Source organism: Corythoichthys intestinalis, chromosome 13 (genome assembly GCF_030265065.1).
Source record: "Corythoichthys intestinalis isolate RoL2023-P3 chromosome 13, ASM3026506v1, whole genome shotgun sequence".
Lineage (NCBI taxonomy): Eukaryota > Metazoa > Chordata > Actinopteri > Syngnathiformes > Syngnathidae > Corythoichthys > Corythoichthys intestinalis.
This window is the reverse complement of record NC_080407.1, coordinates 48,532,424-48,560,067: the sequence shown is the minus strand read 5'-3', so window position 1 is coordinate 48,560,067 and position 27,644 is coordinate 48,532,424. Positions and strand designations below refer to the sequence as shown.

Genomic DNA, 27,644 nt, shown 5'->3' with positions numbered 1-27,644 from the left:
ATCTATAAAGACGCCGTTTTACCTATAGATAGCGCTAAAAGGCAGCGTATAATGAGTAGAGAGTATTTTGACAGCCTTTGGAGCCATTTTTTATGTGGCTAAAGCCTTACAATACCTCTCTCAGCAATTAAAAATAACGTGGGAGGTAATGTGGGGAAGAAAGGTCGTGGTTGATCATTTTCTTAACACCCCATGTTCTTTCCCAACGCAGAGAAGATATAGCAATTGGTGCCCCTACACACAGTCATGGTTGCACTTCCCATCATGCATTTGGGCAGAAGTTAAATGGCTGCAGTATCATTTTACTGAAAGCTCAACAAATACACTAGATGGCAATATTTAGTCACAATATACAAAGTCACATTTATCCTTTAAGAATTACAAGTCTTTCTATCCGTGGATCCCTCTCACAGAAAGAATGTTAAGATTGGATTTATTTGGATTTATTGTCATAATAAACAAATACAGTACTTATGTACTGTATGTTGAATGTATATATTTGTCATTTTTTTCTTAATGCATTGCCAAAATGTATATGATCGGGAAAAATTATCGGGAATGATTGGAATTGAATCGGGAGCAAAAAAAAGCAATCGGATCGGGAAATATCGGGATCGGCAGATACTCAAACTAAAACGATCGGGATCGGATCGGGAGCAAAAAAACATGATTGGACGTCTATCATCGTCAATTTACGAGACCGACCTTCTCATAGCCTGCAACCCAGCATGCATCGCGTTGGCCCATGCGGCAGCGTGGCTCCGCCCCTCAGTCATGTGACCGCTGGCCGCCGTGAGGAACAAACTGTACAACTTAAAACATAATGTCATTTTGTGTGGATTCCTGAAGGAAAAATTGCACTTTGTGGACAATACTTTGGTCGAATACTTACTGCTCCTGAGGAACCACCCATCTTCTCTTCCACCAATGCAGCGAGGACAGACAACAGTTGCCCTGGGCAACCAGGAACCACGTGATCCTGGAGCCACACCTGAATGGCTGAAATGCATTTTTTTGCAGTCAATGTCATGGGTTTGTGGACCGTCAGGGTGCTACGAACTCTACCTTGGGGTCCACAAAATATTTTTCAACAATTTCCACAAGCGCTCTTTTGCATTGTCGTCACCTTTGGCCGCCTGCGCGTGAGTGTTTCCACAGTCGCCATCCCCGGAAGCACGGTCCAACGCGTTGAGCTCCTCTTGGCGTTCCATCAGCGTAGAACACACCCGCTCCAGAGCCTTCCGCATCACAGGACTGTGTGGTCCTAGTAGCAAGAGAAACCCAGCGTGAAGGTGATCAGTGTGCTGCAATTTTTTTCCAGTGTGACTTCTAGGATATGAACCTTCGACCAGCGTGCCTTCAGGAGCTCTCACAGGCACTGTGGTAGGGTCCGTGAGGTAGCTGCGTCCACTGACATGCACGCCGCTGATGTTGGGCCAGGCGGGGGCGCCGGTCTTGGCATCTAGTCGAAAGAGGTACAACTGTTAGTGTTGTACTAATTTCTACATACAGTGGTGCAAATAAGTATTTAGTCAACCACTAATTGTGCAAGTTCTCCCACTTGAAAATATTAGAGAGGCCTGTAATTGTCAACATGGGGAAACCTCAACCATGAGAGCCAGGATGTGGAAAAACACCCAGAAAATCACATTGTTTGATTTTTAAAGAATTTATTTGCAAATCATGGTGGAAAATAAGTATTTGGTCAATACCAAAAGTTCATCTCAATACTTTGTTATGTACCCTTTGTTGGCAATAACGTTTTCTGTAACTCTTCACAAGCTTTTCACACACTATTGCTGATATTTAGGCCCATTCCTCCATGCAGATCTCCTCTAGAACAGTGATGTTTTGGGGCTGTCGTTTGGGCAACATGGACTTTCAAATCCCTCCACAGATTTTCTATGGGGTTGAGATCTGGAGACTGGCTAGGCCACTCCAGGACCTTGAAATGCTTCTTGTAAAGCCACTCCTTTGTTGCCCCGGCTGTGTGTTTGGGATCATTGTCATGCTGAAAGACCCAGCCACGTCTCATCTTCAATGCCCTTGCTGATGGAAGGAGATTTTCACTCAAAATCTCTCGAAACATGGCCCCATTCATTCTTTCCTTTACACAGATCAGTCGTCCTGGTCCCTTTGCAGAAAAACAGCCCCAAAGCATGATGTTTCCACCCCCATGCTTCACAGTGGGTATGGTGTTCTTCAGATGCACTTCAGTATTCTTTCTCCTCCAAACACGAGAACCTGTGCTTCTACCAAAAAGTTCCATTTTGGTTTCATTTGACCATAACACATTCTCCCAGTCCTCTTCTGGATCATCCAAATGCTCTCTAGCAAACCGCAGATGGGCCTGGACGTGTACTTTCTTCAGCAGGGGGACATGTCTGGCAGTGCAGGATTTGAGTCCCTGGCGGCGCATTGTGTTGCTGATAGTAGGCTTTGTAACTGTGGTCCCAGCTTTCTATAGGTCATTCACTAGGTCCCCCCGTGTGGTTCTGGGATTTTTGCTCACCGTTCTTATTATCATTTTGACGCCACTTGGTGAGATCTTGCATGGAGCCCCAGATCGAGGGAGATTATCAGTGGTAGAGATGGCAAAATATCGGCCATGCCTTTTTTTTCATATATATATATTTTTTATAGGCTCCAGCACCTCCGCCACCCTCGTGAGGAAAAAGCGGCATGGAAAATGAATGAATGAATGAATGAATTAAATCGTTTTCTAATTGTATTTAACATTACAGACATAATATGTTACACTCATCCAGAATCTTTAGTTTAGGCTTAAAGTAGGGTTATCAAATTCATCCCGATAACGGCGGTAATACGTTTTAAAAAAAAAAAAGGATCACGTTAAAATATTTAACGCAATTAATGCATGCGTTGCACGACCCACTCACGCATTGTCGCGCTCAATCTGTAATGGCGCCATTTTACCTACAGAGAGAGATATAAGTGTAAAATCAGTAGAGTGAATTTTGGCAGCCTTTGGAGGCTTATTTTAATTGGCTAAAGCCTTACAACCCTCTCCCTACGATTAAAAATATCATGGGAAGCAATGTGGGAAAGCAAGGTAGCTTTTTCTTAACACTTTATTTAATTTCCCAACGCAGAGAAGATATATCAATTGGTAGCACTACGCACAGTCATGGTTCCACTTCCCATCATGCATTGGGGCATGGCTACAGTATCATTTACTGAAAGCTCAACAAATACACTAGATGGCAATATTTAGTCACAATATACAAAGTCACAAGTCTTTCTATCCGTGGATCCCTCTCACAGAAACAATGTTAATAATGTAAATGCCATCTTGAGAATTTATTGTCATAATAAACAAATACAGTACTTATGTACTGTATGATGAATGTATATATTTGTCCGAGTTTTATTCATTTTTTTCTTAATGCTTTGCCAAAATGTATATGATCAGGAAAAATTATCGGGAATGATTGGAATTGAATCGGGAGCAAAAAAAAAAAAGCAATCGGATCGGGAAATATCGGGATCAGCAGATACCCAAACTAAAACGATCGGGATCGGATCTGGAGCAAAAAAAACATGATCGGAACAACCCTAATCAGTGGTCTTGTATGTCTTCCATTTTCTCATAATTGCTCCCACAGTTTGATTTCTTTACACCAAGTGTTTTACCTATTACAGATTCAGCCTTCCCAGCCTGGTGCAGGTCTACAATTTTGTCTCTGGTGTCCTTCTACAGCTCTTTGGTCTTGGCCATAGTGGAGTTTGGAGTGTGACTGACTGAGGTTGTGGACAGGTGTCTTTTATACCAAGTTAATACAGGTAACGAGTGAATCCTCGTTAGAAGAAGTTAGACCTCTTCGACAGCCAGAAATCCTGCTTGTTTGTAGGTGACCAAATACTTATTTTCCACTCTAATTTGGAAATAAATTCTTTAAAAACCAAACAATGTGATTTTCTGTTTTTTTTTCCACATTGTGTCTGTCATGGTTATGGTTTACCCATGTTGACAATTACAGGCCCCTCTCATCTTTTCAAGTATGAGAACTTGCACAATTGGTGGTTGACTAAATACTTATTTGCCCCACTGTACAAATCCAGTCCAAAAGAAATCATACCAAAGAGTCTTAGTATTTCTGGATTGGCCTTCATCAAGGTCAGCGACATTCCTGCCATCTCCAGTGATGTCATAAAGGACCCTGAAATCACCCTGGCGATCAGCATCCCATGATTTTCTGTTGGTAAAACGGGATGGTTAGCGATAGTTCGTTATCATGTGATCAAGCGCGTCATCACCCAGACAGACGATAGCGGCCCGAGTCACCACGGCCATTTCTAGACGAGACAGCGCTCCGAGATTGTTCACGCAGACGACCAGTTCGTCGCCTGTGCCAGAGAACACGCCACTTGATGAATCATAATTTGAGGGAAACTAAAAGTGAGGTTGCATGAAGGGTTACCTTTGTTCAGATGTAAGCGCGACTGACTCTCTGCACTGGTCATGTGATCTATCATAGTTGAAACCACCTCATCTGCAGAAGCTACCTGATGGGCAAACAGAAGAAGAGGATCTAGATGCACTTTCATGACTTGAGAGTTTATGTCTCCCCATCCCAGGTCTTCTCACGCTGGGCAAGTGGAGATGCTAACAATTGTCCCTGTTCTTTTATGCAGTACTGTGGAAATGTTCAATAAGAGCCAAAGCTGCTGACCTTAGATCTTTTCACCCCAGGCTCCCCATGGATTCCTGCAAGAGAAAGTACAATCTGAAGAGGTGAACTTGAGGGTTCACTTGCCATTTGATGGGGGAAAATATTACATTATGCCTTTGTGATGAATGATTGCTTCTGTGACCTAGATTGTAACAACTTCTATTGTTTTTTTACCTTGAGTTTCATAGTTAGGAGGCAATCTCATGAGATTACTTGTTTTGCACCATAGCACGCGCTTGAGTCCCATAGTTAGGAGGGAATCTCACAAGATAACTTGTTTTGCACCATAGTATTGTTTCTAACACGCCTGGGTTCCATAGTGAGGAGGGAATCTCACGAGATAACTTTTTTTGCACTCATAATATTTACCGTGGGAACACAACATCTGCTGCCGGACGGCACAACCTGGGAACCACGCAGAGAAAAGCCTCTTTTTCGAGGGCCTGAAGCAAAAGTAGCTTTGTCATTGGACAGGGCCGCGCCGCCTGGGAGCGGAGGTTGGCCGTCTCCGCCCTCGTGTGGCGCGTTCCTACAAAAACCGGGCATTTCCGGGCGACCAGTGAAGGCCGCCAGCGGGTCACGTATGGATCGCTTTGTTCCTCCGCCGCCTTACCGGAGCGTTGGCTCCCGCTCATTTGTCACGGTAAGTGATTTTCATTGCTAAGAGACATTTGGTTGTGCTGTAACGGTAGCGCGTGGATTCTGGGATTGACAAACTCAATCTAGCGTCATCGTTACCCTTGTTATGCTTGTTTTAGATACTTGTTGCTTGCTCTTGTGGGATTGTCATCAATAAATCTCATTTATTCTGCATTTTCTAATCAATAAACATTGTCTATTTTGCAAAAGTGTGCCTGTTACTGATTCACCGCGAACCTGGAAATTTCGGACCACACCATTCATGGCATGGTTTAGTCCCTGTTCCATGAGAGTTGTAGGGGTTGAAGGACATAGTACCTTTTCTCGTAGGCACCGTCTAACTGTTTGTATTACGCTAACACACCCAATATAAAATAAATAGCACTTTTACCGTAGTTTATGGAAAACAAGCAGAATATAGGGCATAAGAGATCACAACGTCTTCTTATCATGGGACCCCAGCGCGTGTTTCATGAGCAAGATTGACGCACCACCTCTCGCAATCAATTCTCCCGGACAGTCCACGACAAACGGCGGGGCGTTCTGTCCTTACACAAGGAGCACTGGAGAACGCCCGATATCCAACTGATAACACGACTGACAAGACTCCAAGAGCCCCTTTGACGCTGACGTGGCAAAATCCACAACCCTCGTTCCCCGGACAATAGTAACTCCCGAATCCTCCTGCCCAATCCACAAACAGACAATAATCCCAAACAAACCCTTCTTCCTGCCCACGGCCCACCCTGCGAGTGGTCTTCAAAAGACAATGTTTAACGAAGCGTTGTCATTTTTCCTCAGGAACCTTATGATAGGGTGATCTTGCCTCCCCGCCTGAGTGTTTCTGTTTCGCCTTGCCGTTTTTGATCTCTGTTGAACTGAATAAATTGTCAACTTGTTCTCGGGGAGCCTTCTTTAAACCTTTTAAAATGGAGTCAGTACAAAGGGATAAGACTAAGGTGAACGCGCAGAGTTTGCCCTTCTGGCCGGATTGCCGGGGTCTCGCCGGCCCAGCTCGTTGGATCTGCGCCAGCGCAGGTCCGGAGGTCTGGCTAGAGGGGCAGATTCACAGTTGTCTCCATACTCACCTAGCCCAAGTTCCATGTCTCCAGGAGGAAGCTCAAAAGACGGCTGGCAGCCGGGAACGCTACACGGAGACAGGCTGACTCCAAGTGTACCTGAGAGAGACAATGCAGTGTTTCATGATAACAGTTGGGGGCGCAAGTTAGCGAAAAAGCCTTACCAATGCCCTGAAAAACAGCATTCACCCTGGCAACAATCTCGACCAATGAGCAGTCTTCTTCTGCTAAGGCACCTGCCAACTAAAGGAGTGTCCTTCTATCATCTAATTCTTGTTTTTTCTAGATTTCAGCGTGAATTTATTCACCTTGTGAATCAGAATAGTGCCACACAAGCCCCTCTTCCCGGCCTTACTCGGGCAGGTAAAAGCGCAGTCATCAGCGACGACCACCATGTCGACATCCACGCCGTGGTTGCGTGCCTGCTCTGCAGCCAGTCCAAAGTTGAGCCGGTCTCCCGTGTAGTTCTTTACGATGAGGAGGACCCCCGATGCTCCTGGGGGGCCACAGTAATAATTCCTAGTAAACTAATTGTCAGGCTACTCTGCTTTTTGTACTTAGACCCAACACTATCACAAACTATATACAAAATACACAACTATTGTATGTATGTACGAACTAAGGGCGTAGATTTGGTCTCAACTTTGGTAGGGACGGACGATATAGCACTAAACTACTTAAGAAACATTTGGAAAACTTCCAGAAAAAAATTTATGGACAAATTTAAATTGCATTATTTGAACATAACATACACAATAAATACAAGCTTGGTAATCATCTCTTACAGTGGTATGAAAAAGTATCTGAACCGTTTGGAATTTCTCACATTTCTGCATAGAATCACAGTCAAATGTGATGTTTGTCAAAATCACACAGATGAAAAAAATTGTCTGCTTTAACTATAACCACACAAACATTCATAGGTTTTCATATTTTAATGAGAACAGTATGCAAACAATGACAGAAGCGGGAAAAATAAGTGAACTATCACATTTAATAATTTGTGTGCCCCCCCGCTTTGGCAGCAATAACTTCAACCAGAAGCTGTAGATCAGTCTGGCACATCGATCAGCACTAATCTTCTCGACAAAACTGCTTTAGTTCAGTCATTCCTGGGAAGTCTGGCATGAATCGCTGTCTTTAGGTCATGCCACAGCATCTCAATGGGGTTCAAGTCTGGACTTTGACTTGGCCACTCCAGAACGTGTATTTTGTTCTTATGAAACCATTGTGAAGTTGACTTACTTCTGTGTTTTGGATCATGTTGCAGCATTCATCCTCTTTTTAGCTTCAACTGTCTGACAGGCGGCCTCAGGTTTTCCTGCAAAACATCCTGATAAACTTTTGAATTTATTCTTCCATTAATGATTGCAAGTTGTCCAGGTCCTTAGGCAGCAAAACAGCCCCAAATCATGATGCCCCCTCCACCATGCTTCACGGTGGGGATGAGGTGTTGATGTTGGTGAGCTGTTCCATTTTTCCTTCACACATGACATTGTGTGTTACTCCTAAACAATTCAACTTTGGTTTCATCAGTCCACAAAATATTTTACCAAAACTTCTTTTGAGTGTCCAAGTGCCTTTTTGCGAACATTTAACGAGCAACAATGTTTTTTTTAGACAGCAGCGGCTTCCTTCATGGAGTCCCCCCATGAACACCATTCTTGGCCATAGTTATACATATAGTTGATATGTGCACAGAGATATTGGACTGTGCCAGTGATTTCTGTAAGTCTTTAGCAGACAGTCTAGGGTTCTTTTTTACCTCTCTGAGTATTCCGCGCTGAACTCTTGCCGTCATCTTTGGTAGACGGCCACTCAACAGTGGCAAAAGGAAAAGCGCTATACAAGTATAACACAAAAAGAAGCAACAGTGCCAAACTCTCTCCATTTGTAGACAACTTTTCTGAATGTCAAATGATGAACATCCAGACTTTAGAGATGGTTTTGTATCCGTTCCCATATTTATACAAATCAACAATCCTTGAAGACAGCTCTTTTGACCGAGCCATGATGCACATCGGACAATCCTTCTCACCAAGGCATTTCTTACCAGGTGTGTGTTTTATAATGGGCAGGGCACCATTAAACCACTCATCAGTGATTGGGCACACACCTGACTTATAAAGTTTGGTAAAAATTTGCATCAATTGCTCTTTAGGTCTCCTTAGGTAGAGGGTTCACTTACTTATTTTTCCCCCTTCTGTCATTGTTTGCATACTATCCTCATTAAAACATGAAAACATATAAATGTTTGGGTGGTTTTAGTTAAAGCAGACACTGTATTTTCATCTGTGTGATTTTGACAAAGATCAGATAACATTCGATGGTGATTTTATGCAGATATGTGAAAAATTCCAAAAGGGGGGCAAATACTTTTTCATACAACTGTATCCAGGAATGCAAAAAAAAAAATCTAAAGACCACTCAACATTGTCTAAATAAAGATATTAAGTATAACAAAAGGTTCTTAGTCAGGAAATAACAAAAATAAATAAAAATTGAGCCGTCCTTCAGGTAAAACACTACTGTTTTTGTCCACGAGCACAGCCAACGAAAAAAAATGAAAGCTCCTGTGGGTTGCTTTAAAACCACATAAATAAAATAAAAAGTAAAATTGGAAGGCGTGGGTGAACCTCGGTTCAATACATTTCTTACAGTTAATTTAATGTTAACAGTAGAAAACACATAGAGGAGGACACTGCTCTTTAAGCAGCTTCCTACTCGGGTTTTGCAGGTTAGCAAGTTCACACAGTTTAGTGTTATGCTAACTCTGATGCAGGTTGGACTTTCAGTAGCAAAATTAGTGGTGTGTTCCCCACTTCCACAACATTGACGTCTTTTTACATTTCTTACAGTGGCTGCTGCTGGCTGAAAATAATATCTAATGTGTGTGGACATGGGGTCAAGTCATCAGCTAATCAAATGTGCATTTAGGAGGGGTAAAAAAAAAGTGGACCGGCACATTCAGCAAGTGAAAAGAAAAGAGGTACATGTCAATCTGAATATAATGAAAATAATTCACTTAATAATGGTGGGGTCAATTACAACAATTAAAACTTATGGGAAGACTATCTAAATGACTTATATAACTGAAGTCATTATATAACACAAATAAGGTTGCTTAAAAGTTGATGGGGACAATTTGAGTATCTTGAAAAGTTGGTCGTGTTTTGTCCTTATCGTCCCTATGCAAATCTACGCCCCTGGTATAACAATTTTGATGTTGTTAATTACATTGAATTCGAATGATAAGCTTACCTGCGTTGTGCAGGCACAGAATGGCAGCCAAGATGCTGGCAGGAGGCGGAGATGCAAAGACGGCCCCTGCTACTGCCGCTGACAGCATACCGGCACCCACGTAACCTGGACGTGGTGTTTCAGAAAAGGCTTAAAACGTTTCCGGAAAAGCTTTACAGGAGTTGTCGGTCGTACCCCCATGTGCGGGCTCGTGACCCGACCCGCCTCCTGACACCAGAGCCACTTTCCCCTTCAATTGGTCCAGGTCTGATCGCAGCACGACCCGATGACCCCTCAGCAGAGATAAACCGCCGGAAGCCCTGACCAGGCCACAAAGAGCCTCGTCAACGCAGTCCTCCGCAGAATTAATCAGTTTCTTTTGGGGCTGTATGGAAAAAGAAAAAAATTGTTCATTGCAGTTTCATTACAATAAACAACACCATATTGGATGTCTACTGTGACTGAAAAGGGATCGATTATAATCCCCAGCTCTTCCATTTCATGGTACTAAATCCAGAGTTGTCAATAACGGCGTTACTAACGGCGCTATTCTTGTCAGTAGTGAGTAATCTAATGAATTACTTTTCCCATCTTTGCAACGCCGTTACCGTTACTAAGAATGTTATTCCAATTTGGTTGAATGACACAGAGAGAGTACAGCAGGAAGGGGAAGGAGGGAAGGGGGTTGTGACGCCGTAGCATAGCTTTAGCGTTTTTGCTAGAATTAGCATTTAGCGTGGCGAGCATCTTGTTAAACGCTCGGGAAACTTTTTACATGCAGTTCGTGGCGTTCAGGTGGGTACAATTAATTAAAAATAATAGACTGTTTTCCTGATCAGTTTGCATTATCATTACCAAGTGGATGTAGTCCTTATAGATGCTACAATATTATAATAATAATCCGATCACGTCATTTTCAAAGTATTGGAATCGGCAAAAAAATATCGGACATGCCTTTTTTTAATATAGATATATATTTTTTAATTAAATCGTTTTCTAATTGTATTCAACGTTACAGACATCATGTGTTACACTCTTCCAGAGTCTTTAGTTTAAGCTTAAGGTAAGGTTATCAAATTTATCGCATTAACGGCGAGAATTAATATTTTTTACATTTATCACGTTACAATATTTAACACAATTAACGGATGCGCTGCACGACCCACTCACGCATTGTCGCGTTCAATCTATAATGGTGCTGTTTTACCCATACAGTATATAGAGCTAAAAGGCAGCGTAAAATGAGTAGAGAGAATTTTGGCAGCTTCTGGAGCCTTTTTTTTAAATGGCTAACGCCCTATAATCCCACTCCCAACGATTAGAATAATCGTGGGAAGCAATGTGGGGAAGAAAGGTAGTAGTTGATCTTTTTCTTAACACCCTATGTTATTTCCCAACGCAGAGAAGATATATCAATTGGTACCACGACGCACAGTCATGGTTGCACTTCCCATCACGCATTTGGGCAGAAGTTAAATGGCTACAGTATCATTTACTGAAAGCTCAACAAATACACTAGAAGGCAATATTTAGTCACAATATACAAAGTCACATTTATCCTTTAAGAATTACAAGTCTTTCTATCCGTGGATCCCTCTCACAGAAAGAATTTTAATAATGTAAATGCCATCTTGGGGATTTATTGTCATAATAAACAAATACAGTACTTATGTACTGTATGTTGAATGTGTATATTTGTCCGAGTTTTATTCATTTTTTTCTTAATGCATTGCCAAAATGTATATGATCGGGGAAAATTATCGGGAATGATTGGAATTGAATCGGGAGCAAAAAAAAGCAATCGGATCGGGAAATATCGGGATCGGCAGATACTCAAACTAAAATGATCGGGATCGGATCGGGAGCAAAAAAAACATGATCGGAACAAACCTAACTGTAATTAATTACTTTTTTAAAGTAAGATTAACAACACTGACTAAAAAACAATGTTGCAGTTTGCAGGCACAATTGCTCTCAACATTTCTGTTAGCCATCGTTGCTCCATCAGTCAATATTGTGAAAGGACAAGCTCAATTCACTCGGACTTTGATCCAACTGTGACTGAGGGAAAAAAAAAGTATTATTAAATGTACCAAAAGTCTTAGCAGAAAACACAAACTAATAGTAAGTGTTGCGTTCACAAGTCAGACATTGCTTATTATTGATCTGCCACTTTACACCTTCCTTACCTCCATGACAAGTCGACTATTCTTTCCCAGTTAGATCCCTGGATGACGTCACACAGGCTGGCCGGATGTCCTCCCTTCAGAACAAAAGCACAGCATAGACATTGTTGAACTAAAACTGCATTTTGAGTTGAAATTTTCAGCTAAAACGCGTCTAGAATGTTGACACTATTAAAAAGTCCTTCGAATGTCGTTTGGTTGAAACGTAAACAAATAAAAACAGAGTATTTTGTCGTTATGATTGATTTTAATCACGATGCGGGCCGAACACGTATTTCGTGTATGTTCAGTGATGATAAGTGTTAACTCCGCTCAATTGGGCGGCGCTGACTCTATACAACGAAGCAACCCCGGCGGCGCGACATGACGCACTGAGCTGAGAGCTCAACCCGTCTTCTAAAACCCAGCTCAACTCAGCTCGGAACCGTCCGGAGCAACATGCGCTATGGCGAGTGTGGAGACAGCCGCCGAGCACGAGCGAATTCTCCGCGAAATAGAGAGCACGGACACCAACTGTATAGGGCCGACGCTGCGGTAGGTCGCCCGGCGTCGTCGCCCAAAACTTTGAAAACGCCTACGTCCATTATCGGACGGCTAGCAAATACGAATTAGCTGATGGAGTTGCATCAAAGGACGTACAGTAGCTTGGCTTTGAATGTGCTTCTATCGAGTAAAGGATGTTGACAGGCTATTTTAGCTAGATTGAGCTAACTACTTACAATTCTGGTCACTGGTGGAGTTGACACTGACGGGGACTCGAACCCGCAACACTCGATTTGCCACTTGTTAGAGTGGACAAAGTGACAAGAACGTGACGCGGAATATTCTTTTCGTTTTTCACGTTGCCAAAGCACGGGTCATGTTTGACGTCCAGTCCAGTTAAAATGAATTGGACGTCTCGCGCCGTCAATGGTAGCCAATAAGTTAAATGAGTGGCTCTCACAGCGAGCGCCCAATCAAATTGAACTGACGTCATCTGCTATACTGCTCCCGGTCACTAGAGGACACAAGTGCGCCATGCTTGAGGTATTAATACATTTAGAATAATAGTAATAGGGTTTTATTATAGCTAGATTTGCACCGATACTATTTTATGGATACATACTAAGGCTGCAGCTATCGATTATTTTAGTAGTCGATTAATCGATTAACTAGTTCGAATAATCGAGTAATTGGATAAAGAAAATGAAAATTAAAATACCTGAGCTGAGCCTCAAACGGTATTAAAAAAAAATAAAGAAATAAGGATCTAAGAACAACAAAAGAACAATTGGCTAACTTGCATAGCAAAAGTCCGCTCGCTTAAATGCTATCAAACACTAACGCTTCATTTTATTTTAACAATGCTCTTAACAAATGGTTCATACACATATTCCTACAAAAATGGCTAAATATACATATAAACGAAACAACGAATGCATTAAAAAATAGCTCAAACAAAAACTTGGCTTATGTTGGTCTTAACATGGAGCAGCTAGATTCAGCCATGTGAAATGAGGCAGACTAGAAGGCAATGTATCTACCCAAATCAATAAAACTAAATACAAACACTTTCAAAATTAACCGTTACAACGCCGCTTTAATTAAACGAATACTCAAAACAGCTAAATTTAATTTGATTCCTTTTCCTAATCGAATACTCGAGTTAATCGATTAATCGTTGCAGCACTAATACATATAGTACTGATCTTTCAATACTAAATTACTGCAGATGTACTTGGTCAGCACGACGTGATGCGTCCCCCTCGGCCAGGTCAGGACTTGTACCCACACGTACGATGAGACCAGCATGGCAGGCGAACGTGCTAACCAATAAGCCAATAGCCCAGGCTAGCAGCTTTAGCTGCCAGCGCGTCCTCTTGAAGATGGGAGGGCTGTTTCTATGCATCCTACATAACGGACCCGCGTTACCCGAGGGAGTTGGGGGAGTCTATAGGTGATTGGGAGGGGTGAAATGTACACAAATCAGCTCTGCGATCGAGAAACCAGTAATCGTGTGAATCCCTTGTGTGTAAGTCTGTCGGCAACCGATCCTACGCCGGCCCATCGCCAATCCGGGCACCGGGGCCCCCCACCCGAGCGCGCCAAATCACATTCAGCTGCGCGCGAGCCCCACCAAACATGCGACAGCCACGCAGACGAGTGTGGGCGCCACCCCAGGGAAGGAGGGCGGGCGGGCGGGGGAGTGCAGCCCATCCCTCCTCCATCAGCCCAGCAAAGAAGCCATCGTCACCTCCCCAGGATACACCCGCGCCCCCATCAACCAGCCTTCAGGGATGGGAAGAGGGGACACACCGCCAACCCCACCCCCACCCCAGCTTCTCCCTGTTAAGACCAACATAAACTAAGTTTTTGTTGGAGCTAATGTTTTTTTTAATGCATTCATAATTTAGTTTACAGGTTAATTCAGCTGTTTTTTGTGGGAATTTTTGTTTGAACCATTTATTAACAGCACTGCAAAAAAAATAAAAAAGAATAAAATAAACACCATTTTGTAGCATTTAAGCTAGCGCACTTTTGCTATGTAAATTCTTTTGTTTTACTTAGATCCTCATTTTTTTTTATACCGTTTGAGGCTCAGCTCGGGTATTTTAAATTTTTATGTTCCTTATCCGATTACTCGAGTATTCGAACTGGTTTACCGATTAATCGACTACTAAAATAATCGATAGCTGCAGCCATAGTGCTAACCACTAAGCCAATAGCCCAGGCTAGCAGTTTTATCTGCCAGTGTGCCCTTTTGAAGGCATCCGGAGGGAGATTTCTATGCATAGTACACAACGGACCTGCATGGACCCATTACACATACTCACTTTAATTAATGTAAAATAATTGCGATCATGACTTGGTCAGACACATTGTCTGCCATTGACGGCATTAGATGTCCAATCCTATTGAAGTGGTAGCACTGGCTACGACTACGGCATCTGATTGGATGTCTATCCTGTGAGCAGGATGAGACAAGCTGCTACATTCCTCTGTTTGGGAGTCGACCTTGGACTTGTGCAGCTCTGGTAAAGAAATGTCGAAACAATAGAAGACGACCTATATTAATAGCGTGCAAGTATCTAAAGAAAGCACTTCATTGCTACATCCTGGTCAACAGCAGGCTGGGGGTTTCACGCCGTACGCAGGTGTGTACGTAGACGGGAAAAAACAAGGGAAGAAAATGTATCCTTTGTTGCTCAAAAATGGGAACACAAGCTCGCGTGTTACTTCCTGTTTCTCCACCTTTCAACTATCTAATGGTTTCAGCCCGACGGGAAATCACGACAAGTTTCTGTCATCCAGGTCTGTGTACGATGGCCAGGAACACGGCCTGTTCATGGCCAAGCTGGATGCTCGGATTAGGAATCACGATCGCGAGATAGAGAAGATGTGCAACCACCACTTCCAGGGCTTTGTTGACTCCATCACGGAGCTGTTGAAAGTGCGTGGTGAAGCGCAGAAGCTTAAGGTAGGGACCACGAGAGCATGAAGGTAGAGGTTGTTTCAACTGTTGATCGCATGTTTTTTACCCCCTGCAGAGTCAGGTGACTGAGACCAACCGTTCCATTCAGGGCGAAGGCAAAGATGTAAGTCCCTTCCCGTCAGCATCTACAGTGGGGCAAATAAGTATTTAGTCAACCACCAATTGTGCAAGTTCTCTTACTTGAAAAGATTAGAGAGGCCTGTAATTGTCAACATGGGTAAACCTCAACCATGTCAGACAGAATGTGGGGGAAAAAAAACTTTTTTAAAGAATTTATTTCCAAATTAGAGTGGAAAATAAGTATTTGGTCACCTACAAACAAGCAAGATTTCTGGGTGTCAAAGAGGTCTAACTTCTTCTAACGAGGTCTAACGAGGCTCCACTCGTTACCTGTATTAATGGCACCCGTTTTAACTCATTATCGGTATAAAAGACACCTGTCCACAACCTCAGTCAGTCACACTCCAAACTCCACCAAGGCCAAGACCAAAGAGCTGTCGAAGGACACCAGAGACAAAATTGTAGACCTGCACCAGGCTGGGAAGACTGAATCTGCAATAGGTAAAACACTTGGTGTAAAGAAAACTGTGGGAGCAATTATTAGAAAATGGAAGACATACAAGACCACTGATAATCTCCCTCGATCTGGGGCTCCATGCAAGATCTCACCCCGTGGCGTCAAAATGATAACAAGAACGGTGAGCAAAAATCCCAGAACCACAAGGGGGGACCTAGTGAATGAGCTCCAGAGAGCTGGGACCACAGTAACAAAGGCTACTATCAGTAACACAATGCGCCGCTAGGGACTCCAATCCTGCAGTGCCAGACGTGTCCCCCTGCTGAAGCCAGTACACGTCCAGGCCTGTCTGCGGTTCGCTAGAGAGCATTTGGATGATCCAGAAGAGCACTGGGAGAATGTGTTTTGGTCAGATGAAACCAAAATAGAACTTTCTGGTAGAAACACAGGTTCTCCTGTTTGGAGGAGAAAGAATACTGAATTGGATCCGAAAAACACCATACCCACTGTGAAGCATGGGGGTGGAAACATATGCTTTGGGGCTATTTTTCTGCAAAGGGACCAGGACGACTGATCTGTGTAAATGAAAGAATGAATGGGGCCATGTATCGAGAGATTTTGAGTGAAAATCTCATTCCATCAGCAATGGCATTGAAGAGGAGACGTGGCTGGGTCTTTCAATATGACAATGATCCCAAACACACAGCCAGGGCAACAAAAGAGTGGCTTCGTAAAAAGCATTTCAAGGTCCTGGAGTAGAAAATCTGTGGAGGGAGTTGAAAGTCTGTGTTGCCCTTCAACAGCCCCAAAACATCACTGCTCTAGAGGAGATCTGAATGGAGGAATGGGCCAAAATACCAGCAACAGTTTGTGAAAAGCTTGTGAAGAGTTACAGAAAACGTTTGGCCTCTGTTATTGCCAACAAAAAGTACATAACAAAGTATGAACTTTTGGTATTGACCAAATACTTATTTTCCACCATGATTTGCAAATAAATTCTTTAAAAACACACCACATTCTGTCTCTCATGGTTGAGGTTTCCCCATGTTGACAATTACAGGCCTCTCTAATACTTTCAAGTGGAGAACTTGCACAATTAGTGGTTGACTAAATACTTATTTGTCCCACTGTACGTCCACATCATTTATCTTCAAAACTATCCTTGCGCAGCTCATGAGCTCCATGGAGGAGCTGAGACAGTGTCGAGTTCAACAGAGGAACATTGCGACCACCGTCGACAAACTGACCCACTGCCTGCCAGGTAACACACAAAGACACACACGGGTACCATCCATTAAATCCTAACACAAGCGTTATATGTGTTCCAGTCTTGGAGATGTACAGACGCCTTCAGGAGCAAATGGATGCCAAAAGGTATGACAACAAAGCATCTTATGCAAAGGCTGTCAATGCACATCAGAGCAGCAGGTGGCGCCACACAACCTGGCAATGTGACCTCACATGTCAAAGTGTTTACGGAATACAGCGAGGTTTCAGGACGTCACGTTTTGTGGAAACTTTTGAGGTTCTTACGCTACCGGAGCTCTTGCTAAGGCAGTGATTCTCAAACCGGTCCTCCGGTTTTTGTTCCTACCGATCGAGCACAGACCGTTTAACCAATGAGGTCTCTGCTAAAACAAGCAGCACCTGACTACAATCAACTGATTACACTTGTAAAACACCAGATTAGTACACATGTGTCGTCCTGTTTTGTTGGAAAGAAATCCAGAACCCACAGCGGCCAGATGCGGAATAGTTTGGGGACACCATGTGGGAAGGGAAAACAACTAGTAACCAATAGGGTAGGGAAAAGGAAGATAGGTCAGATAAGAGTGTGATAGGGTAGTGTGAGTACGCAAGTAAAATTTACCTGCATTATGTACAGCAGGGGTCTCCAAACCGGTCTTTAAGTGCCGCTGTGGGTCCTGGTTTTTGTTCATACCGATCGAGCACAGACAGTTTAACCAATGAGGTGTCTGCTAAAACAAGTAGCACCTGACTGCAATCGACTGATTACACTTGTAAAACACCAGATTGGTGCACAGGTGTCGTGCTGTTTTGTTGGAACAAAATCCTGCACCCACTGCGGCCCAATGTTGAATAGTTTAGAGACCACTGATGTACAGTTTTTGTTAGTTGTTCCGATCATGTTTTTTTGCTCCCGATCGTTTTAGTTTGAGTATCTGCCGATCCCGATATTTCCCGATCTGATTGCTTTTTTTTTTTTTTTTTTTTTTTGCTCCCGATTCAATTCCGATCATATACATTAAGAAAAAAATGAATGAAACTCGGACGAATATATACATTCAACATACAGTACATAAGTACTGTATTTGTTTATTATGACAATAAATCCTCAAGATGGCATTTACATTATCAACATTCTTTCTGTGAGAGGGATCCACGGATAGAAAGACTTGTAATTCTTAAAGGATAAATGTGACTTTGTATATTGTGACTAAATATTGCCATCTAGTGGATTTTTATGAGCTTTCAGTAAATGATAATTCAGCCATTTCTGCCCAAATGCATGATGGGAAGTGCAACCATGACTGTGAGTAATGGTACCAATTGATATATCTTCTCAGCGTTGGGAAATAAAATAGGATGTTAAGAAAAAGATTGACTACTACCTTTCTTTCCCACGATATTTCTGACCGTTGAGAGGGATTGGAAGGCTTTAGCCAATTTACAACAGTCTTCAAAGCATGCCAAATTCTCTCTACTCATTTAACGTTGCCTTTTAGTTCTATGTATACGTAATACAATGCCATTATGGATTGAACGCGACAATGCGTGAGTGGGTAGTGCAGCGCATGCGTTAATTGCGTAAATTATTACCGCTGATGACGCGATAAATTTGACAGCCCCAGTTTAAGCCAAAACTAAACACTCTGGATATGTGTAAGACATTTTGACTGTAACGTTAAATCCAATTAGAAACGATTTAATTAAAAAAAAAAAAAAAAAAAAATATATATATATATATATATATTAGGGGTGTCAAACGATTAAAATTTTTAATCGAGTTAATTACAGCTTAAAAATTAATCGTAGTTCAAACCATATATAAAATATGCCATATTTTTCTGTAAATTATTGTTGGAATGGAAAGACACAAGATGGATATATACATTCAACATACGGTACATAAGTACTGTATGTCTTTATTATAACAATAAATCAACAAGATGGCATTACCATTATTAACATTCTGTTAAAGCGATCCATGGATAGAAAGACTTAGTTCTTAAAAGATAAATGTTAGTACAAGTTATAGAAATTTATATCAAAACCCCTCTTCATGTTTTCGTTTTAATAAAATCTATAAAATTTTCAATCAAAAAATAAACTAGTAGCCCGCCATTGATGATGTCAATAATTACTTACACAATGCTCATGGGTGCTGAAGCGTATAAAATCAGTCGCACTCAAGCGCCAGCAGAGGGCGGCAAAGCTCCGAAAAACACAACAAGTACACCTTTCACTCTGCTCTCATTTTAATCTGTTTGAGCGGGGCATTTGTGCGTTAATTGCGTCAAATATTTTAACGGGATTAATTAAAAAAATTAATTACCGCTCGTTAACGCGATAATTTTGACAGCCCTAATAATATATATTTAAAAAGGCATGTCCGATATTTTTTTGCCGATTCCGATACTTTAAAAATGACGTGATCGGACCCGATCGATCTAGTTTTTGTTTTATTATTTTTAGGGCTGTCAAAATTATCGCATTAACGGGCGTTAATTTTTTTTTTAGATTAATCACGTTAAAATATTTGATGTAATTAACGCAGATGTCCCGCTCAGACAGATTTAAATGACAATACAGTGAAACGCTCACTTGTGTTTTATGGAGTTTTGCTGCCCTCTGCTGGAGCTTGGGTGCGACTGATTTTATAGGCTTCAGCGCCCATTACATTGTGTAAGTAATTATTGACATTAGTGCTGCAACGATTAATCGATTAACTTGAGTATTCGATGAGAAAAAAATATTCAAATTAAAATTTTGTTGCATCGAGTATTTGTTGAATTAAAGTGGCATTGTACTGGTTTATTTTGAAATTGTTTACATTTAGTTTTATAGATTAGGGTGGGAACACTGCCCTCTGGTCTGCCTCATTTTACATGGCTGAATCCAACTGCTCCCCCTTAAGACCAACGGAAGCCAAGTTTTTGTTTGGGTTAATGTTTTTTAATGCATTCGTGATTTAATTTGTAGGTATATTAAGTCGTTTTTTTGTGGGAATATGAGTCTGAACCATTTGTTAGGAGCACTGATAAAAAAAAAAAGTTAGCATTTTATAGCATTTAAGATAGCGGACTTTTGCTATGTAAGTTAGCCAATTGTTCTTTTGTTGTACATAGATCCTCATTTATTTTTTATACCATTTGAGGCTTATCCCAGGTATTTTGATTTTTCATGTTCCTTATCCGATTACTTGATTATTCGAACTAACTAGTTCATCGATTAATCGACTACTAAAATAATCGATAGCTGCAGCCCTAATTGACATCAACAATGGCAGGCTACTAGTTTATTTTTTGATTGAAAATTTTACAAATTTTATTAAAACGAAAACATTAAGAAGGGTTTTAATATAAAATTTCTATAACTTGTACTAACATTTTTCTTTTAAGAACTACAAGTGCCTCTATCCATGGATCGCTTTAACAGAATGTTAATAATGTTAATGCCATCTTGTTGATTTATTGTTATAATAAACAAATACAGTCCTTATGTACCGTATGTTGAATGTATATATCCATCTTGTGTCTTATCTTTCCATTTCAACAATAATTTACAAGAAAATATGGCATATTTTATAGATGGTTTGAATTGCGATTAATTGCGATTAATTACAATTTTTAATCGTTTGACAGCCCTAATTTTTTTCAATCGAGTATTGATGTGAATTAGCAAGGTTTGCTCTTCATTGGGGTGATTTGTGACTGTGTGAGGTAGTTCAGCAGTCACCCAAGCGGTGGCGCCAGAGCACAGGGAATACTTTCCAAATGGCCTGGCCCTGACCTAAAGACAGGAGTCTTCTCGCTCATAAATGAATGCTTTGTTTATGTGCTTTTTTTTGGTCCCCTCTGAGAGCACAGAGCAGTGAGAGGTCAGCCAACGTTGACACATGCAAAAATTTATGTGTGTACGTTCTGTTACCGCGCTAATTTTCCACTCGATCTGAGCGTAAGTCAAGAAATGCATGTGCGTTAGGTACTATCCGGCCCTGCGTACATCGGAACAGCTGGAGCAGACGTGTCTTCCCAGAGCGGGCCAATACCGGTTCTGCGCCATCATGGCGGAAAACCTGCCCAAGTTGCGAACGCAGATCCGCGACACGGCCATGACCCAGCTTAAGGACTTCCTGGAGAGCATCCGAAAACACTCGGACAAGATCGGAGAGACGGCTATCAGGCAGGTATGTCAGTCGCAGAAGGATGACCATCAGACGTGCGTTTGAGCACGCATGTTACTCGCCAAGCGTGTTTTTCATTGGGAACAATGCGCACAAGCACACACAAACGTATACCGAAATCCTGCTTTTCAGCACTTAGCTCATTGTTTCTGTGTTTTCCAAGGCCAAGGAAGCTCAAAGTGAGGCCTCTTGTTTATTCGGGGAATGTTGTTTAGTGAAAAGTGCAGGATGAGGGGGCGGGACGGGAACAGGGAAGGAGCGGTTGGCGACAGACAGATGAGCCTCAAAGGAGGAAAAGTCCAACTCTCAGTCGCGTTGGAGATAGCTACCTGTCCAGTGGCGCCTCCAGAAATTTTTCATAGGGGTGGCCAGATGGGGCCACTTAAAATCTTGGGGTGGCACACCAAAACTAAAAGCCATGATTTCAGGTTTTCATTATATTATTGCAGTAAAAAGGTCAGGGGAAAACTATCAGAAAGACTAAAGGACACGGCTACTGATATACTTTGGTGTATTGTGTAATATTTGATCTTACAAACGATTTAATATGCATAGTCCATAACTGTCCAGTCAACATTTTGAGTTCCACAACAATTCGGTTTTATTGCATTTTGTATATGGCGGAAAACACAGACAAGACTGAAAAAGCAGTTTCTGCTCTTACACTCCTCTTGCAGAGAAACTGTTGTATTTTAAGCCAAAACAACTGTTTTGTTTGATAGAACAATATGTCTATATGCTCCCATAGCCCCCAAACTATTTTTAATTTGCCCGTTTTACCCTGGAAACCCCCGTTTACAGACGTCTCGCAACAGTTTTTGTTTCAACCTAGCCATAAAAAGTAGTTATATTTATTATTCAAAATGTCTGTCATTTTTACCTTAGAATCATTAATTGATGTCTAAAATTTAGTTTAAAAAAAAGAAAACGACTTAAAAAAATTATTCACTCGCATATTTTAAACTTTTAAACATATTACGTCACAATGAAAAATTTGGCGTCTGTAAAAAAGTCAAGGATATCTACCTCATAACTATCGCTTAATTGTATTTTTTTGTTACTGTCGCATTTTCCCCGATATATTAGATGATAAATTATCGATCCAAACAAAGAAAATTTGAAAAATAACATTTGAAAGGGGAACTATATGAAAAAGAAAATCTCAACCACTCCTTGTTGTCTGCGATTTCTGCATCGCTACCGTTGTTATATCACCATGTTTCACCCATAAAATCCCCCAAAAAATCTGGCTGTGGCCATTCACAGCTGTGTCTTGACACTCAGTGATACATGCTACATGGAGTTTTTGGATCGAAACAAGGTAAGTTCGCGATAATATGTCGTTAAAATCGTGGCGTCTTTAATTCTCCTCTCGCCTCCAGTTATGGTTTTGCTGTTTGAAAAAATTTTTCTTTCAAAAATGCCCTCCTGTTCAAAATTTTTCTTCCCCCTGAAAATTGAGATTTTCAGCTTTCCAATGATGTATCACACATGCATATCGGACAATTTTGAAATCTGGCCAAATTGGGGGTCTCAGAGCGGAACTTCAAGTCACCTGAGTGTTTTCCGCCATATATTAGGCATAAGGTGTACATTTAACTAGGGCTGTCAAACGATTAAAAATTTTCATCAAGTTAATCACAGCTTAAAAATTAATCGCAATTCAAACCATCTCTAAAATATGCCATATTTTCTTGTAAATTATTGTTGGAATGGAGAGATAAGACAAGACGGATATATACATTCCACATACTCTACATAAGTACTGTATTTGTTTATTATAACAATGTATCCACAAGATGGCATGAACATTATTAACGTTCTTTCTGTGAAAGGGATCCACGGATAGAAACACTTGTAATTCATAAAGGATAAATGTGAGTTTGTATATTGTGACTAAATATTGCCATCTAGTGTATTTGTTGAGCTTTCAGTAAATGACACTGTAGCGACTTAACTGTTCTGCCCAAATGCATGATGGGAAGTGGTGCAACCATGACTGTGTGTGGTGGCTAGGGCTGCAGCTATCGATTATTTTAGTAGTTGATTAATCGATGAACTAGTTAGTTGGAATAATCAAGTAATCGGATAAGGAACAACAAATTCAAATACTTTAGCTAAACCTCAAACGGTACTAAAAAAAAAAAAAAAGGATTCATGTACAACAAAAGAACAATGGCTAGCTTAAATGCTATAAACCGCTTTTTTTTTTTTTACAATGTTCTAAACAAATGGTTCGGACACGTATTCCCACAAAAAAATAGCTAAATATACCTATAAACTAAGAATGTATTAAAAAAAAAAAAAAACATTAGCTCATACAAAAACTTGGCTTATGTTGGTCTTAACATGGAACAGCTGGATTCAGCCATGTGAAATGAGGCAGACTAGAGGGCAGTGTATCCACCCAAATCAAGAAAACTAAAGGCAAACACTTTCAAAATAAACCATTACAGTGGCACTTTAATTAAACGAATACTCGAAGCAGCAAAATTTAATTCGAATCTTTTTTTCTAATCGAATACTCGAGTTAATCGATTAATCGTTGCAGCACAGGTGGTGGCTGCAAATGCTATATCTTCTCTGCGTTGGGTACACTTCAGGGTGTTAAGTAAAAAGATCAACTCCTGTCATTCTTTCCCACGTCGCTTCCCACAATATTTATAGTTGCTGTGGGAGAGATAAAGCTTTTGCCAATTAAAATCACAGCCCCAATGAATGCTTGTATCTACTCCACTCTGCCTCTTACCTCTGGAAATAAGTAAAACGGCGCCATTGTAGGCTGTTTGCGGCAATGCGTGAATGAGTCGTACTGCAAATGCGTTAGTGGCGATAAATATTTTCACGTGATTAATTGAAAAATTAATTACTGCCCGTTAACGCGATAAATTTGACAGCCCTACATTTAACAAAACAAAATAAATGCATTAATTTGGGATGAAATGCATAACTGATGCGACAACAATGTAACGATATACTGGCAGGAGGGGTGGCCAACCAATTTATAGGGGTGGCGCCACTGTACCTGTCACACGCAGACGCCGTAATGTTTCTGAAAATGTCTCACAAGCCCAAGAGTCTTCTTTGTTTCTAACTCCCAAGTCACTTCCATCCTCTCCAAGAAGAGGCCTCGGTAGAGCCAGCAGTAGAGCTGGATGACTGTTCCTAATCCGCTTGTGTAACCGCGACACAGCAGGATAAGACCGTCCTGTGATCGAGATACGCGATCACATGTTCGCACTCGGAAATCCAACCTTTCCGGAGTCGGGTGTGAAAATAAATACAACACTTTTCATTTAGGGGTGTGATAAAATATCGAAATGGTGATATATCGTGATACTTTGTGTCCCAAAAGGTTATCGATATGCTCCTGCTAAGAATCGAGATATCATTTTAAAAAGGTGTCAATCTTCCACCATCATAGTGTCTCAGTTAACTCTAAGGCTGCCATTGACGGTGCTCGACGCCCAATCCATTTAGACTGGGACCATTCGTTCATTCCAAACCAGAGCATTCACAGTCATTCTGTCCGGTTTTCCAGGTCACTTATTGTTCATTTTAGGGCATTTATAGGTCATTTCCTGTTGAGTTTGAGTCACTGCCTATTCATTTGGTTGATTCCCAGGTCACTTCCTGTTCTGTACCTCAACATAAACAGGAAGTGACCCATAAAATACCCCAAAATCAACAGGAAGTAACTGAAAATAAACAAGTACAGTTGTGGTCAAAAGTTTACATACACTTGTGAAGAACAATGTCATGGCTCTCTTCATTTTCCAGTTATTTTTACAACTCTGATTTTTCTCTGATAGAGTGATTGGAACAGATACTTCTTTGTCACAAAAAACATTCATGAAGTTTGGTTCTTTTATGACTTTATTATGGGTTAACAGAAAAAGTGATCAAATCTGCTGGGTCAAAAATATACATACATGGATCTGAAAAAGCGAATCATTGACTTGAACAAGTCAGGAAAGTTACTTGGAGCCATTTCAAAGCAGCTGCAGGTCCCAAGAGCAACAGTGCAAACAGTTATTTGTAAGTATAAAGTGCATGGCACTGTTTTGTCACTGCCACGATCAGGAAGAAAACGCAAGCTACCACCTGCTGCTGAGAGAAAATTGGTCAGGAGGGTGAAGATTCAACCGAGAATCACCAAAAAGCAGATCTGCCAAGAATTAGAAGCTGCTGGAACACAGGTGTCAGTGTCCACAGTCAAGGGTGTTTTGCATCTCCATGGACTGAGAGGCTGCCTTGCTCCAAAAGCGGCACCTTAAGGCTCGACTGAAGTTTGCTGCTGATTACATGGACAAAGATAAGACCTTCTGGAGGAAAGTTCTGTGGTTAGACGAAAGAAAAATCGAGCTGTTTGGCCACAATGCCCAGCAATATGTTTGGAGGAGAAAAGGTGAGGCCTTTAACCCCAAGTACACCATGCCTACCGTCAAGCACGGTGGTGGTAGTATTATGCTGTGGGGCTGTTTTGCTGCCAATGGAACTGGTGCTTTACAGAGAGTAAATGGGATAATGAAGAAGGAGGATTTACCTTCAAATTTTTCAAGATAACCTAACGTCACCAGCCCGAAGATTGGGTCTTGGGCGCAGTTGAGTGTTCCAACAGGACAATGACCCCAAACACACATCAAAAGTGGTAATGGAATGGCTAAATCAGGCTAGAATTAAGGTTTTCGAATGCCCTTCCCAAAGTCCTGATTTGAACCCCGTTGAGAACTTGTGGACAATGCTGAAGAAACAAGTCCATGTCAGAAAGCCAACTTAACTGCCAATTTAACTGAACTGGACCATGTCAGAAAGCCATCAAATTTAACTGAACTGGACCAATTCTGTCAAGAGGAGTGGTCAAAGATTCAACCAGAAGCTTGTGGATGGCTACCAAAAGCGCCTAATTGAAGTGAAAATGGCCAAGGGACATGTTACCAAATATTAGCGCTGCTGTATGTATATTTTTGACCCAGCAGATTTGATCACTTTTTTCTGTTTATCCATAGTAAAGTCATGAAAGAAACAAACTTCATGAATGTTTTTGTGACAAAGAAGTATCTGTTCCAATCACTCTATCAGAGAAAAATCAGAGTTGTAGAAATAACTGGAAACTCAAGAGAGCCATGACATTATGTTCTTCACAAGTGTATGTAAACTTTTGACCACAACTGTAAATGACCTTAAATGGTCCAATTTTTATGTCTTCTTCAGGCAATCATCTTTGTAAATCTCCCTGGAACGGCACCGAACTGAAGTTCCAGCATCATCACCTTGTCAAGAGTCAAGAATCTGCATTGGACAAGGTGTCAAGAGTCAAGAATCTGCATTGAACAAAAGTGACGATGCTGGAACTTTTGTTTGGTGCTGTTCCAGTGAGACCTTAAATGGCCCAAAATGAATTTTGATGTCTTCTTCAGGCAATCATCTTTGTAAAGCTCCCTGGAACGGCATCGAACATAAGTCCCAGCATCATCACCTTGTCAAGAGTCAAGAATCTGCATTGGACAAGGTGTCAAGAGTCAAGAATCTACATTGGACAAAAGTGACGATGCTGGAACTTTTGTTTGGTGCTGTTCCAGTGAGACCTTAAATGGCCCAAAATGAATTTTGATTTCTTCAGGCAATTATCTTTGTAAATCTCCCTGGAACGGCACCGAACTGAAGTTCCAGCATCATCACCTTGTCAAGAGTCAAGAATCTGCATTGGACAAAAGTGACAATGCTGGAACTTTTGCTTGGTGCTGTTCCAGTGAGACCTTAAATGGCCCAAAATGAATTTTGATGTCTTCTTCAGGCAATCATCTTTGTAAATCTCCCTGGAACTGCACTGAACTGAAGTTCCAGCATCATCACCTTGTCAAGAGTCAAGAATCTGCATTGGACAAAGTGATGATGCTGGAACTTTTGTTTGGTGCTGTTCCAGTGAGACCTTAAATGGCCCAAAATTACCTAATTGACGGCCATAGACGTCCAATCCGTTTAAAGTGGGAGGGTGGCAGCGAATGAACATTCATTCGCTGCCACCCTCCCACTTTAAACGGATTGAACGTCTACTAGTGATAAACTCATTCCAATTCACAGTAGAAGCTTGTTTTTCCTGTTTATTAGTTGTTTTTAGAATATCCTAGAATGATTTCCTGAACAATGCATCGAAAATCCTTGTCTCGCCATATCGTCAGATTATCGTTATCGTGGGCTTTGTATCGCAAATCGTATCATGACGTACCAAGAGGTTCCCGCTCCTACTTTCATTACGAAAAGGGTTCTTAAATTGTTTCGAACGCGACTCGCGATTGCTCTCGTCCATCTCGGAACGTCTTCATTTCAGTCTTTCCATGTCCTCATCTTTCCATGTATTGCCTCTTGACATATTTACTTGGAGACGG

At 41.4% G+C, this 27,644-nt stretch overlaps 2 protein-coding genes across 6 annotated transcripts in view; one reads left to right on the top strand and one right to left on the bottom strand.

The window, feature by feature from the left end:
* tkfc (triokinase/FMN cyclase) overlaps positions 1-27,644 on the bottom strand; it is a 170,661-nt gene that overhangs the window by 2,412 nt on the left and 140,605 nt on the right. For 3 of the 4 annotated variants that reach the window (XM_057853816.1, XM_057853815.1, XM_057853817.1), the window contains 14 exons: positions 11,842-11,915; positions 9,848-10,037; positions 9,674-9,778; positions 6,721-6,908; positions 6,577-6,655; positions 6,422-6,511; positions 4,695-4,729; positions 4,443-4,527; positions 4,279-4,368; positions 4,101-4,217; positions 1,343-1,462; positions 1,127-1,264; positions 893-999; positions 706-812 (listed from right to left, as the gene is read on the bottom strand). In XM_057853816.1, coding sequence (XP_057709799.1) covers positions 706-812; positions 893-999; positions 1,127-1,264; positions 1,343-1,462; positions 4,101-4,217; positions 4,279-4,368; positions 4,443-4,527; positions 4,695-4,729; positions 6,422-6,511; positions 6,577-6,655; positions 6,721-6,908; positions 9,674-9,778; positions 9,848-10,037; positions 11,842-11,847 — 1,457 coding nt within the window. In that variant the 5' untranslated portion in view covers positions 11,848-11,915. Of the gene's footprint in view, positions 1-705; positions 813-892; positions 1,000-1,126; positions 1,265-1,342; positions 1,463-4,100; positions 4,218-4,278; positions 4,369-4,442; positions 4,528-4,694; positions 4,730-6,421; positions 6,512-6,576; positions 6,656-6,720; positions 6,909-9,673; positions 9,779-9,847; positions 10,038-11,841; positions 11,916-12,557; positions 12,742-27,644 lie in introns of those variants that run through there. The other variant, XM_057853819.1, reaches the window with a different exon arrangement.
* exoc6b (exocyst complex component 6B) overlaps positions 12,144-27,644 on the top strand; it is a 50,527-nt gene continuing 35,026 nt past the window's right edge. Inside the window, exons 1-6 of one of the 2 annotated variants that reach the window (XM_057853811.1) lie at positions 12,144-12,372; positions 15,130-15,295; positions 15,366-15,413; positions 16,998-17,088; positions 17,156-17,201; positions 21,054-21,258. In XM_057853811.1, coding sequence (XP_057709794.1) covers positions 12,284-12,372; positions 15,130-15,295; positions 15,366-15,413; positions 16,998-17,088; positions 17,156-17,201; positions 21,054-21,258 — 645 coding nt within the window. In that variant the 5' untranslated portion in view covers positions 12,144-12,283. The remainder of the gene's footprint in view (positions 12,373-15,129; positions 15,296-15,365; positions 15,414-16,997; positions 17,089-17,155; positions 17,202-21,053; positions 21,259-27,644) is intronic. The other variant, XM_057853812.1, reaches the window with a different exon arrangement.